Source organism: Musca domestica, unplaced genomic scaffold (assembly GCF_030504385.1).
Source record: "Musca domestica strain aabys unplaced genomic scaffold, Musca_domestica.polishedcontigs.V.1.1 14, whole genome shotgun sequence".
Lineage (NCBI taxonomy): Eukaryota > Metazoa > Arthropoda > Insecta > Diptera > Muscidae > Musca > Musca domestica.
The window spans coordinates 7010913-7025810 of NW_026712192.1; the positions used below are offsets into that span (position 1 = coordinate 7010913).

At 36.6% G+C, this 14898-nt stretch overlaps 1 protein-coding gene across 2 annotated transcripts; it reads left to right on the forward strand.

Moving 5' to 3' along the window:
* Nucleotides 1–3382: 3382 nt before the first annotated feature.
* LOC101898011 (probable cytochrome P450 28d1) lies at nucleotides 3383–12847 on the forward strand. Of its 2 annotated transcripts, none has more exons than XM_011292925.3 (7): nucleotides 3383–3643; nucleotides 3800–3938; nucleotides 6976–7176; nucleotides 7243–7653; nucleotides 7725–7848; nucleotides 12180–12449; nucleotides 12524–12839. In XM_011292925.3, the coding sequence occupies exons 1-7, from the start codon at nucleotides 3456–3458 to the stop codon at nucleotides 12685–12687; spliced, it is 1497 nt and encodes a 498-aa protein (XP_011291227.1). In that variant the 5' UTR covers nucleotides 3383–3455; the 3' UTR covers nucleotides 12688–12839. The 2 variants fall into 2 exon arrangements, with proteins under 2 accessions (XP_011291227.1, XP_058975142.1); XM_059119159.1 differs by having other exon boundaries at nucleotides 3527–3663; nucleotides 12524–12847.
* Nucleotides 12848–14898: the final 2051 nt, after the last annotated feature.

Sequence of the window (14898 nt, forward strand, 5' to 3'; positions counted from 1 at the left end):
GAGGTACCAGAAAGGGTTGGCAGATATATATCATTTCCGCAACAGATCTTGGTTTACCAAAAATGTTTGTATGTGTGAAATTTGAAGAGTGTTGGATGCTTATTTTAATTTCTTTTGCCGTTTTTTTTTTTTCAAAATCCTGAATCCTGTATGGGAGAGGTACAAGATGAAATGGTCCGATCTGTACCATTTCTATAACAGATCTTGTGTTGATGGAAATATTGAGGTGTACCAAGTCTGAATGGAACCGGATGTTAATTTCGCGTTTTATGAGAGTCATGGATATTCAAAATTTACACTCTTTTGTGGTGGAGGTACCGAAGGAGTGGACCGATATAGCCCATCTTTACAGCAGATCTTGTGTTAGTAGAAATAATAAGATGTTTGAAATATGAAGAGAACCGGATGCTTATTGTATGATCGTTTTGGTTATTCAAAACTTTGACCCTTTGTGGTCCGATCTCTACCATTTTTATAACAGATCTTGTATTGATTTAAATATTGATATTTGCCAAGTCTGAATGGATTTATGTAAATTTTGCGTTTTATGAATTTCGCACATATTCGAACCGATATATCCCATCTTCACACCAGAACGTGGGTTAATAAAAATATTCTGATGTGTATAATTTGACTCTTGATAATCGGACTCTCACATCTTATTTTAGAAAAGCTATAATTATTCAAAATGTTTACCCTCTGTGGGGGAGGTACTTGATATTGCCCATTTTCACACCTGACCTAGGAATGATGCAATTATTAGGATTTGCAAAGTTGGAGTAAAATCGGATTATGTGCAGAAAAATATTTTTTTTTTTAAATTTCGACCTTTTGTGGGGGAGGTACCAGGGGGTACAAAAATACGGTAAACCACCTTCAAAGAATTAAAATCGGGGTTAGGATTCCATGCGTGCTATATCAAGTTGTGGATCCATATTAACATTTTTTCTGTGAGGAAATCAGGTATCAAACTCCATTTCAATGAAAAATGTACCTAAAATCCTTAAATTTCATTAAGTCGGAGAGTATTGTGTATGGGGACTTCGCCTAATCGTGGACCCATTTTCACATTTTTATGATTACATCATTACACCCTCCACCATAGTATGGAGGGTATATTAAGTTTGTCATTCCGTTTGTAACACCGATAAATATACATTTTAGACCCAAAAAGTATATATATTCTTGATCAGCATAAAATTCTATGTCGCTTTAGCAATGTCCGTCCGTCTATCCGTCTGTTCTTCTGTGGAAATCACTCTAGCTTCCGAACGAAATGAAGTAGTTTGATAAAATTTTACTCAAATGTGTATTATTGTTTTAAATTTGGTATTTGAAGTAATAAATGGATGCTACAGCCTAAGACAGAGAATTGTGTGTGCAGCTCCACGTCTTCGTATAGCCGCCATATAACGGTACCTCCCGATAGTCGGTATTTTGATGATTTTAGCGACATTATTTACCGGAATTGTTTCAAATTTGGTATTTGAAGTTCGTAATGGATACTACAGCCTAAGACAGAAAACTTTCTGTGCAGGTCCACGTCTTCGTATAGCCCCCATATAACGGTACCTCCCAAGATTTGGTAATTTGATGATTTTAACGTCATTATTCACTGTAGTAGTTTCAAATTACGCATTTAGAGGTTGTAATGGGAACTACAGTCTGTGACAGCAAATTGTCTATGAAGGTCCAGGTCTTTGTATAGCCCCCATATACCAGTACCTCCCTATATTGGGTATTTTAACGATTTTAGATACAATACTCACCGAAATTGTTTGAGATGTCGTATTAGAAGTTAGTAATAGAAGCTACATCATGTGACAGAAAATTATTTATGCAGGTCCAGGTCTTCGTAAAGCTCCGATATAACGGTACCTCCCTATATACGATATTTTGATGATTTTAGGTACATTATTCACTGTTTATTTCAACTTTCGAATTTGAATATGGTAATGGCTTATGACAAACAATGCCTATGTAGGTTCACGTCGTACAGACCCTAATATAACAGCTATATTCGGTATTTTTAAGATGTTAACAGAATTTTTGGCAAATGTTATCTTTTTTGAAAATTTCCAAATTCATTCCAAATGGTGGAGGGTATTCAAAGTTCGGCCCGGCCGAGCTTACTCCTTTTTTACTTGTTATGATTACATTATTTTTATACCCTACACCACATAGTGGTAAGGGTATTATGTCTTTGTGCATTTGTTTGTAACATGGAGAAGGAAGCGAGATAGACCCATAGTTACATTTGAGGATATCCATAGAATCACTTTCTGAGTTGATTTATGCATGTCAATCCGTCCGTTTGTCCATGTATTCTTGTGAACAAAATGCATCTATTATCCGATTGAGATGAAATTTTGCACATATCATTTGTTTGACCCAAGAACGAACCCTATTGAAATTGGAAATAATCGGTCAAATTTTAGATATAGCTCCCATATATATGTTCGTCCGATTTGCCTTTTATTGCACATACAACCAAATTAGGCCTTAAAATAAGTATGCCAAATTTGATCGAAATCGGTTCAGATATAGCTATAGCTCCCATATATATTGTTCATCCGATTTGTTATTTTTGTCCACCGCCGCCGTAATATGCACTCTGCAACAACAATATTTGGGGAAATATATCAAATACAGCTCAGAAATACATTTGCTAAATTTTATCGAGATCGGTTCAGATTTGGATATAGCTTCCATATATAACTTCGTCCGATTTACTTTTTATTGTGCACCAAACGTCTAATATATGTCCAAATGGGATGGAATTTGGCACTTACGAACGAATTGAGTCTAGAAGCTAGTATGTCAAATTTGGTGAAGATCGGTTCAGATATAGCTATAGCTTTCATATATATTATTCATCCGATTTGTTATATTTGTTACCCACAACCGTAATATGCACTCCGTAACAACGATATTCAGGGAAATATATCAAATACAGCTCAGGAATATCTTTGCCAAATTTTATCGAGATCGGTTCAGATTGGGATAAATCTCCCATATATATCTTCTTCCGATTTCAAATTAATTGTTCACCAAATGGGCAATACAAGTCCGAATTTAAAAGACACAAATGCTTCGGTATATTTACTCCTTTGAACTTTAATTTATAATTATAATCATAGCGTGTATGATTGAATTCTCCCATAAAAACTTTTAATTGTTATGTGGAGCTCTACTAAATTATCAAAGTGGTGTAGGGTATCAAAAAGTCGGCCCCGCCCGACTTTAGGACATTCTTTACTGGTTTACTAATTATGAAGCTTCTTCGTTCATTCACATATTACCAAATGTAGGGTATTCATAGCCAGGTTTATTTTCATTTAATATAGGAAAGTGCATGCAAACACTAAAACTAAACAGTTACTGCAAAACCCTGTTCAAAGCCGCAGTAACGGAAGAACATCTATTACCAGAATATCAGAATACGATCCATAAAAATGTTATACTATCTCTTAATAGCTCTCTTAGTGTTAGGCACTCTCATTTATTACTTTCTCATTTGGAACTACGATCATTGGCAAAAGAGAAATGTATGCGGTCCGAAACCCTACCCTCTGCTCGGCTCATATCCAAATCTGTTGTTACGTCGTCAGCATTTTGGTGATGATTTGCAAGATATTTACAAGTTGAGTGGCAGCTATGTGTGTGATAGGTGTTGATAAACAAACAAATGAATCTGGATATCTGTATTAATGTCCAATTGAATTTGTTACAATTGAGTGCTTAATTTTATTCGCCTAATAATATCATCACTGGATACCTTTTTTGTTTGGTGTTTTAGATTTTACAAAACGTCTCAAAACTACGTGGGAACCTATTTGATGCGCACGCCAACTCTGCTGATTACCGATCCACAAATTGTGCATGAAATTTTCGTTACGGCATTCAAGCATTTCGACGATAATGATGTAGGCAAATTGGTGAGTAACAAATAATTGGATAAGCGTTTTGCGTTTAGCATGGCTGTTACTTTATTTCAATTGTTTTATTATTTATTTTATAGTTGTGAATATATTGAAATATTTGCGTGATCAGGATATAATTTTATAAATATTTTTTTTTATATTTATTGTTAAATTTTTATTGAATATAAGTGTTTTGCTTGATTAGAAGGAATATTTTAACCCCTCGTTAATGCAGTATACTGAAATAAGAAGGTGAAGAATGTTCTTGCCAATGCCAACCAGAAATCCCAAGCTACAATTTATTTGAAAGAAAACGATAGTACAAATTAGCTTTACAAAGTTTAAAAATACATTAAACGGTGTGATAATTTAATGGGTGCTACATCGAAGTACGTACAAATATTGAGTTGTTCGAGGAGGCTTAAATACCTATTTATAACTTAACACTAAGCATTTTCAAAAACTTTGGAAAATACCAATAAAAAAATTCGGAAAATTCGATATAATGTTATTTAAGTTCAGAAATTTCATTTAAAATTCAGATAATCAATTTAAATTTAAAAAAACTTCAATTGAAATAATTCCAAATATTTTTTTTAAATAAAACAAATGTCTATAGCAATCTGTAAGATATATATTTGAAAACAGTGGTAAATATTTTGTCCAGTTGGAGGTAAATACAATGAGGTTGGCATTTTAGATTTGATGACTATTAATGTCGGCACATTTCCAAAACAGTTTCTTTTAAATTTCAAATTATATATTCTGAATATCAAATGTAATTTCTGAGTAACAAATGAAGAATTCCGTCATCCAAATGAAACATTCTTCATTATAACATTTTTTTTCACCGGTCACCTCGGCCAGAGGTTTCCTTTTCCAATAAAATACCAGTAAGGAAAAGTTAAAAGTCGGGCGGGGCTGACTACATGATACAGTACAAAACTATGCATAATTAGTAGAGCTCACGTAACAAAATAATTGATGGGGGGAATTTATTTGAAGTAGATGGTACCACGTATCAACCTTTTGCTTTAGAGGAGTTATAATTTAGTTTCATAAGGAACTAATATACAGGGTGAGATAAAAAAAACTGCAACCAACATCAGACTGCTGTCATTTCTAGGCTACTCGTCTGACAGGTGTTAAAATTATTTCAGTGACAGATCATTACATTGTTTACAAGCGTATAAAAGCATTTTGGCGAGAATTTTCCAGAAAAAAGTTATTCGTGATGGAATTTAAGCGTGATAGTGTGATTTATTTATATTTGGCTAGAAAACCGCAAGTGGCTATCGTTATCCAGCATTTAAATGTTAATAAATCTTTTCTGTCTTGTACCATCGCTCGTTACCGTGATGCTGGTAGCGTATCCCGACGTCAAGGAAGTGGACGGAAGAAAACAGCAACATCAGCAGAAATGCTTCGAAAAGTAAAGAAGCTACTTGATCGAAACCCGTGTCGCAGTGGCCGAAAAATGGCTCGTGAGCTGAACATATCGCAATATTCCATTCGGCAAATATTGAAAAATTAGCTCGGGCCGTTGAAAGTGAAAGAACTTACACCGCAACATAAAGAAACAAGACTCAGAAGAGCTAAAGAGTTGCTTCGCTTGCCCGAAAGTGGTGAACTGCCGAATTTGGTTTTCTCCGATGTGAAAATATTCGTTGCCCAGAGGTTTGTAAACAAACAATATGATCGTGTTTACTTGCCAAATAGGTCAGCTGAAAACGTGCACCTTCGGTTGGCCACCAGAACTCAAGCGCCGGCCATGGTGATGGTGTGGGCCGGCATAACAGGCGTTGGTCGCTCTCCACTCGTATTAATCGACCGTGGCATCAGAATAGCGCACAATGGCCACCAAAATCTTCGAATACCAATCCGTTGGACTATTGTGTCTGGAGTATTTTGGAAAGCAGGGTTGGCACTAAAATATGCCAAAATGGCGATCACCTCAAACAAGCGCTTCGCCGGCAATGGGCCAAAATACCGCAGAGCAACATTCGGGCAGCGTGTGACGGTTTCATTGGCCGTTTGAAGGATATAATTCGAGCCAAAGGTGACCAATTCGGACAAATGTAGACTTATTCTAAAATTTAATGCTATTTCCGACATTTTTATACCCTCCACCTTGGAAAGGAGGGTATATTAACTTTGTCATTCCGTTTGTAACATCCTTAAATATTCGTCGTAGACCCCATAAAGTTTATATATTCATAATCAGCATAAAATTCTAAGTCGATTTAACGGTGTCCGTCCGTCTGTCTGTCTGTTGAAATCACGATACAGCCCACATTATTTGACGTAGAGCGCCAAAACTTAGCACAGCAATTTGTATTGGATCTAGGATGGTTGGTATTGAAAATGAGATATATCGGTTCAACGGTACCTCCCGATATTCGGTATTTTGTTGATTTTTGCCACATTTTTTTCACAGATTTGTCTGAAAATTGGCATTTGTAGGTAATAATGGGTGCTAGTTCCTTTTGGCGAAACATTGCATGTATAGGTCCACGATTTGGTATAGCCCCCATATATATTGGTACCTCCCGATATTCGGCATTTTAATGGTTTTTGCCACATTTATTCACGGATTTGTCTAGAAATTGGTATTTGTTGGTCTTAATGGGTTCTAGCTCTTTTGGCGAAACACTGTATATATAGTTCCGGGTTTTTGTATAGCCTCATATAGCCGTATTTCCCGATATTCGAAATTTTGATGATTTTTGGCACATTTTCCCATGAATATGTCTAAAAATTGGTATATGTGGGTTATAATGGGCTCTAATGTTTAATTTAACGTAAGGTGGAGGGTATTAAAAGTTTGGCCCGGCCGAACTTAATGTTCGTTTACTTGTTTGCTTTAATTTCAAAAAAAAAAAAAAATAAAATAAAATAAATTTAAAAATTATGGCGTTTGACTTTGTTATAGTTTAGTTTATTATCTCATCCTATATTTCAATAAAGAGTCGCATTGCATATTATTGATATTTCTGATAAAGAAGATGTTCTGTCATTTCTTAAATTCCTAACTTAATTTATTTCTTTTCAGATAGACACATCAAAGGACCCACTGATAGCCAAGAACCCCTTCATATTGAGCGGCAAAGAATGGATTTTGCAGCGTTCCTTTGTAACACCAGCGTTAACCAGCTCTCGTATAAAGCAGTCCTATCAAGATATTCCGGAGATATGTCGAGAAATGGCTAAATTTATTATTGAATATGGTTGCCTGGGGATCAATGGAAAAGACGTATGTATCATCTCAAATAATATTCAGGACTGTTGTCATCAAAATATATATGTTCATATATCATAGCTAGCTTTGCGCTTTACATCGGAAAGCCTAAGTAGCTGTGTTTTGGGTATAAAAGCAAACAGTTTCACCCCTAGCCGCCTACCAATTTCGGAAAATGTTAATAAGTTTGCCTCCGAAAATGTTGCTTTTACAATTTTTACTCTACTTGCCGGTTTGGCACCGGAGATTTTAAAATATTACCGAATGAAATTCTTTCCCAAAGATTGTGAGAATTTTTTCATAGATCTCATGGAGCGTGCTTATAAATATCGCGCCTCCGAACATTTTGCCAGAAATGATATTCTGGATCATTTGATAAAGGCAAAAGAAATAGAAAATCTCAGCAATCTGGATGTATATTCGCATACAATGACATTTTTAATAGATGGTCTGGATACAACGGCAACTGTAATAAGTCATTGTTTGCTTATGGTAAGTTGTGGAAGGAGTTGGAATTTTGAAAAAAATATAATTTTTGTTTTTTTTTTTTTCTACAATTGCAGTTAGCTTTGGAACCCCTGTGCCAGGACAAATTATTTCAAGAAGTTTGTCGATCTGCCGACAATAAGGGTGATTTACCTTTTACAACATTAAATGAAATGCCATATTTGGACGCATGCATTCATGGTAAGTAAAATCAGTAAAAATACGTTCGGTACGACTTGACCGCTTGACTTTTTACTATCCTTCCCAAAAAGGTATATAGCAAAAGTGGTTGATTTCAAAATTCCAAAAATTTGGAAATACCGTTATGTAAGGGTACCTTTAACAAGTAAAAAAACATTAAGTTCGGCCGGGCCAAACTTTTAATACCCTCCACCTTATGGTAAAGGAAACATTAGAAGAAACGTGGCAAAAACCATTAAAATGCTGAATATCGGGAGGTAGCATTATATGGGGGCTATACCAAATCGTGGACCTACACATGCAATGTTTCGCCAACGGAGCTAGAACCCATTATGACCTACATATACCAATTTTCAGAGAAATTCGTGAAAAAATGTGTCAAAAATCATCAAAATACCGAATATTGGGAGGTACCGTTATATGGGGACTATACCAAAACGTGGACCTATACATACAATGTTTCGCCACACGTACAGGGACCCGTTATGACCTACAAATACCAATTTTCAGACAAATCCGTGAAAAAATGTGGCAATAACCATCAAAATACCGAATATCGGGAGGTACCGTTACATGGGGACTATACAAAAACGTGGACCTATACATACAATGTTTCGCCACACGTACAGGGACCCATTATGACCTACAAATACCAATTTTTAGACAAATCAGTGAAAAAATGTGACAAAAACAATAAAAATACCTAATATCGGGGGGTATCGTTATATGGGGGCTATAACAAATCGTGGACCCATACATGCAATGTTTCGCTACCGGAGCTGGAACCCATTATGACCAACAAATACCAATTTTTAGACAAATCCGTGAAAAAATGTGGCAAAAATAATCAAAATACCGAATATCGGAAGGTACCGTTACATGGGGACTATACCAAAACGTGGACCGATATATCTCATTTTTAATACCAACCATCCTAGACACAATACAAATTGCTCTGCTAAATTTTGGCGCTCTACGTCAAATAATGTGGGCTGTATCGTGATTTCAACAGACAGACGGACATCGTTAAATCGACTTAGAATTTTATGCGGATTATGAATATATATATTTTATGGGGTCTACGACGAATATTTAAGGATGTTACAAACGGAAGGACAAAGTCAATATACCCAAGGTGGAGGGTATACAAATAGATATATCTTTTCGGGATAGTTCTCCACTCACTTTGGACCTAGAACACAAAATTGCAATCCATTTTTATACCCTCCACCATACTATGGAGGGTATATTAATTTTGTCATTCCGTTTGTAACTCCTCGAAATACTCATTTCAGACCCAACAAAGTATATATATTCTTGATCAGCGTAAAATTCTAAGACGATTTAGCCATGTCCGTGTGCCTGTCTGTGTGTCTGTCTGTCCGTCTGTCTGTTGTAATCACGCTATCTTTCGAACAAATTGAGATAGAAGGCTAAAATTTTGCACACATGTATATTTTGCCAGTAGGCAGGTTAAGTTCGTAAATGGGCCATGTAGGTCCAAGTTATCATATAGCCCTCATGTAACGGTACCTACCGATATTCGATATTTTGATGATTTTAGCGACATTATTCACCGGAATTATTTCACATTTTGTATTTGAAGTTCGTAATGGATACTACAGCCTATCCCAGAAAATTGTCTGTGCAGGTCCACGTCTTCGTATAGCCTCCATATACCGTACCCCCCGATATTCGGTATTTTGATGATTTTAGCGACATTATTTACCGGGATTGTTTCAAATTTCGCATGTACAGTTCGTAATGGATATCTCAGCCCATGTTAGAAAATTGTCTGGGTCAACGTCTTCGTATAGCCCCCATATAGCAGTGCCCCCTATATTCGGTATTTTGATAGTTTTAGCTACATTATAAACAGATTTTTCTTCAAGTTTCGCATTTAAATATTGTAATAACTTATGACAAAAGTTGCCTATGCAGGTCCAAGTCGTCGTATAGGCATTCGGTATTTTTAAGATTTTAACAGATTTTTTTAACGGATTTTATTTATTATTATTTTTTTTTTTTTGGAAATTGCCAAACCCGGCCGAACTTACAACTTTTTTACTTGTTAAATTTATCGATACCCTGAAAGAATTTGCAAGTGAGTTACTCACATCCTCTCTAAGATACAACTTCTGCGTCACTTCTAATCCTAATAAATGTGATGGCACCAAGCAGTGCATATTACGCATGTGGAGGACTCTAACACCAAATCGGATGAGACATATATATGAACGGAATTTCATCAAAATTTGAAATAACTACTCTGGGCTAAATTCCGTCGGAAGTGCCGAAATTCAGACCATTTGGGCTGATATTAGCCAATTGGTGTGCAATAAACCAGATATCGGATAAAGATATATATGGGAGCTATATCGAAATCTGATCCGAACTCGATAAAATTTAACAGAGGTATTTTCTGTATCTGATATCTGTAGTTACCGACAAAAATCGGTAACTTTAAAGCCAAAAATTTTTATATAAGAAATAAGTTTAGGTTGACAATATTGGTATAGGTATTTCTACCAAATGTTATTGTTGTGGAGTGTACATTACGCATTTTAGGGACTTTAACTCGATTCGATGTACTTGCTTCTAGACTTAATTCGGTCGGAAGTGCCCACAATTTATTCATTTGGACTGATATTGGTCATTTGGTGCACAATTAATACGAAATTGGCTGAAGACATACAGGGTGAGATAAAAAAAACTGCAACAAAGTCAAACGACATAATTTTTACATTTTTTTAAATCCAAAAAAAATCGGAAATAGCATCAAATTTTAGAATAAGTTTAGATTTGTTCGAATTGGTCGCCTTTGGCACGAATTATGGCCTTCAAACGGCCAATGAAACGGTCAGACACTGCCCAAATGTTGCTCGGCGGTATTTTGACCCATTCCCGGCGTAGCGCTTGCTTGAGGTTATCGACACTTTGGTGTTTTTTAGTGCCAACCTTGCTTTCCAAAATACTCCAGACACAATAGTCCAACGGATTGGTATCAGGAGATTTTGCTGGCCATTGTGCACTGGAAATGAAGCGAGGAACCTCATCTCGTAACTATTCTTAGGTGGCGCGTGCTGAGTGCGATGTAATCTCCTGATGGAATCTCCAAGATGTGTGGCCAAAATGTTTGCATGCCCAAGGCTTTTATACACCTTCCAGAATATTTTCGCGACAATATTCGGTATTTATTCTGATGTCACGATCGGAGAACGACAATCGGCTGTTATGGCGGCCCACACCATCACAATGGCCGGCGCTTGAGTTCTGGTGGCCAACCAAACATGCACATTTTCAGCTGACCTCTTTGGCAAGTAAACACGATCATTTTGTTTGTTTACAAACCGCTGGACAACGAAGGTTTTCTCATCGGAAAATACCAAATTCTTTCGACCCAGCGAAGCAACTCTTTAGAGTCTATTTTCCTTCTGATGCGGTGTAAGTTCTTGCACTTTTTGGAATTTCAATGGCTTTACCCCGAGGTCATTTTTCAGTATTTGCCGAATAGAATAATGCGATATGTTCAGTTCACGAGCCATGTTTCGAAGCGAGTTTCGTTCAAGTCGCTTCTTTACTTTTCAAACCATTTCTGCTGATGTTGCTGTTTTCTTCCGTCCACTTCCTTGACGTCGGGCTACGCTACCAGTATCACGGTAACGAGCGATGGTACGAGACACAAATGATTTATTCACATTTAAATGCTGAAGTGCTCTAACGATAGCCACTTGTCCGTCTATCCATCTGTCGTCTGTGGAAATCACTCTAGCTTCCGAACTAATTGAAGTAGATTGATAAAATTTTACTCAAATGAATATTATGCCTGCAGGACTTTTGATATTGAAAATGGGCCATGTAGGTTCACGATTTGGTATAGCCCACATAAAACGGTACCTCCCGGTATTTTGAGGAGGCTACTACAGCCTAAGACAGAAAATTGTCTGTGTAGGTACACGTCTTCGTATAGTCCCCATATAACAGTACCTCCCGATATTCAGTATTTTGACGATTTTAGCTACATTATTCACCGAATTCTTTATTCAAGCTTCGCATTTGAATATTTTAATGGTTTATGACAAAAGTTGTCTATGCAGATCCACGTCCTAATATAACAGCTACATTCGGTATTTTTAAGATTTTAACAGAATTTTTAACGGATTTTAATGTTTTTGAGAATTGCCAAATTCGTTCCAAATGGTGGAGGGTATTCAAAGTTCGGCCCGGCCGAATATACAGCTTTTTGTACTTGTTCTCAAAATAAATTCGGTATCCCAACAAATAAAAGCTGTTCTACAGGATATCTTCTGATTAAAACTTATACTTTTCAGAATCTCTTCGGATTTATCCACCCGGCTTATGGTCCACAAAATGTTGTACGAAACCTTATCAATTTCGTAATAAAGACGGTAGTATTCTCTCCCTTCAGAAGGGCGATTCGATAATAATTCCCATTTATGCGCTTCATCATGACGAAGAATATTATGCTGAACCATATAAATTTAAACCCGAAAGATTTCTAATTGAAAATGGCGGTGTAAAGCGGTTTAGAGATCATGGAATCTTTTTGGGCTTTGGCGACGGACCTCGTACCTGTTTGGGTGAGTTATAAAAATTTACATTTAAAATTGTATTTCATAAATTGTATTTCATAAAACCTCCGGAGAACTTACAGGTATGCGTTTTGCTTTGATCCAGTGTAAAGCGGCAATTTCGTCCCTGGCGAAGACATTTCACATCAAACTGAATGCAAAAACTCGAAAAGAATTTAAATTGGATCCAAAAAGTTTCCTGGCCCTGCACGCGGGTGGAGTTTGGTTGGACTTTGAGCGACGTTAATTGAATTTTGTTCGAATCTAATCTTTGAATACAAATAATTATAAAATGTTACTAAAAATCGTAATTGACTTAAATTCAAAATTAACCTGTAAATAGTCCTGCAAATAATACACACATATTTCAGCCGTCTTTTGAATCCAGAGCTCCAAATTGTCGCACATACACTAACATAAACTCAAAACATTTTTCCTTGATAGCAAAAATTATGATTATTTTTATACCCCTCACCATTAAATGGATTGTATATTAAAATTGTCATCCCGTTTATAACTCGGGGTAAAGCCATTGAAGGCAAGAACATACACCGCAACAGGAAGAAAATAGACTCAAAAGAGTTAAAGATTTGCTTTGCTTGGCCGAAAGTGGTGAACTGCCAAATTTGGGTTTCTCCCATGAGAAAACATTCTTTGTCCGGCAGTTTGCAAACAAACAAAATGATCGTGTTTACTTGCCAAAGAGGTCAGCTGAAATGTGCACCTCCGGTGGGCCACCAAAACTCAAGCGCCGGCCATGGTGATGGTGTGGGCAGCCATAACAGCCGATTGTCGCTCTCCGCTCATATTAATCGACCGTGGCAGCAGAATAAATGCCGAAGATTATCGCGAAAATATTCTAGAGGGTGTATTAAAGCCTTGGGCAAGCAAATATTTTGGCCGCAAACCTTGGACATTCCTATAGGACTCATCAGCATCGCACTCAGCACGCGACACCCCAGAATGGTTACAAAATGAGGTTCCTCGTTTCATTTCCAGCGCACAATGGCCACAAAATCTCCGGATGCCAATCCGTTGGACTATTGTGTCTGGAGTATTTTGGAAAGCAAGATTGGCACTAAAAAATACCAAAGTGTCGATCACCTCAGGCAAGCGCTTCGCCGGGAATGGACCAAAATGCCGTAGAACAACATTCGGACAGCGTGTGACGGTTTCATTGGCCGTTTGAAGGCCATAATTCGTGCCAAAGGTGACCAATTCGAACAAATCTAAACTTATTCTAAAATTTGATGCTATTTCCGACATTTTTTGCTTTCATTAAATTAAATTTAAAAAAAATCTAAAAATTATGGCGTTTGACTTTGTTTCAAGTTTTTTATCTCACTCTGTATATTCTGGATCAGCATAAAATTCCATGTTGATTAAGCGATGTCCATCCGTCTGTGGAAATCACTCTAGCTTCCGAACGAAATGAATAGATTGATAAAATTTTACTCAAATTTGTATTGATGTCTGCAGGACTTTTGGTATTGAAAATGGGCCATGTACCAGGACCACGTTTTGGTATAGCCCCCATATAACGGTACCTCCCGATATTCGGTATTTTTATGATTTTAGCGATATTATTCACCCGAATTGTTTCAAATTTAGTATTTGAAGTTCGAAGTGAATAATACAGCCTACGACAGAAAATTGTTTGTACAGGTCCACGTCTTCGTATAGCCCCCATACAACAGTACCTCCTGATATTCTGTATTTTGATGATTTTAGCGACATTATTCACCGGAATTGTTTCGTATTTGAAGTTCGTAATGGATACTCAGTCTATGACAGAAAATTGTCTGCAGCCTAAGACAGAAAATGGGCCATGTAGGTCCACGTCTTCGTATAGCCCCCATATAACAGTACCTCCCGATATTCAGTATTTTGATGATTTTAGCAACATTATTCACCGGAATTGTTTCGTATTTGAAGTTCGTAATGGCTACTCAGTCTATGACAGAAAATTTTCTGTGCAGGTTCACCTTTGTGGTATAGCCCCCATATAATGGTACCTCCCTATATTCGGTATTTTGATGATTTAATCTAGATTATTTACCGAATTTTTTTTTTAAGTTTCGCATGTGAATATTGAAGTTCGTAATGGATACTACAGCCTATGACAGAAAATTGGTTGTGCAGGTCCACGTCTTCATATAGCCCCTATATAACGGTACCCCCCGATATTCGGTATTTTGATGATTTTAGCGAAATTATTCACCCGAATTTTTTCAAATTTCGTATTTGAAGTTCGCAATAGATACTCAGCCTATGAAAAAAAATTTTCCCACGTTTGGTATCGCCCCATTTTTTTTTTTTTTTTTGAGGATTTTACATGCATCATTTACCGATTTTTTTTAAATTCAAATTTCGCATTTGAATATTGTAATGGTTTATGACAAAAGTTGCCTATGCAGGTCATCGTCGTCGTATAGATCCTTATATAACGGCTACATCA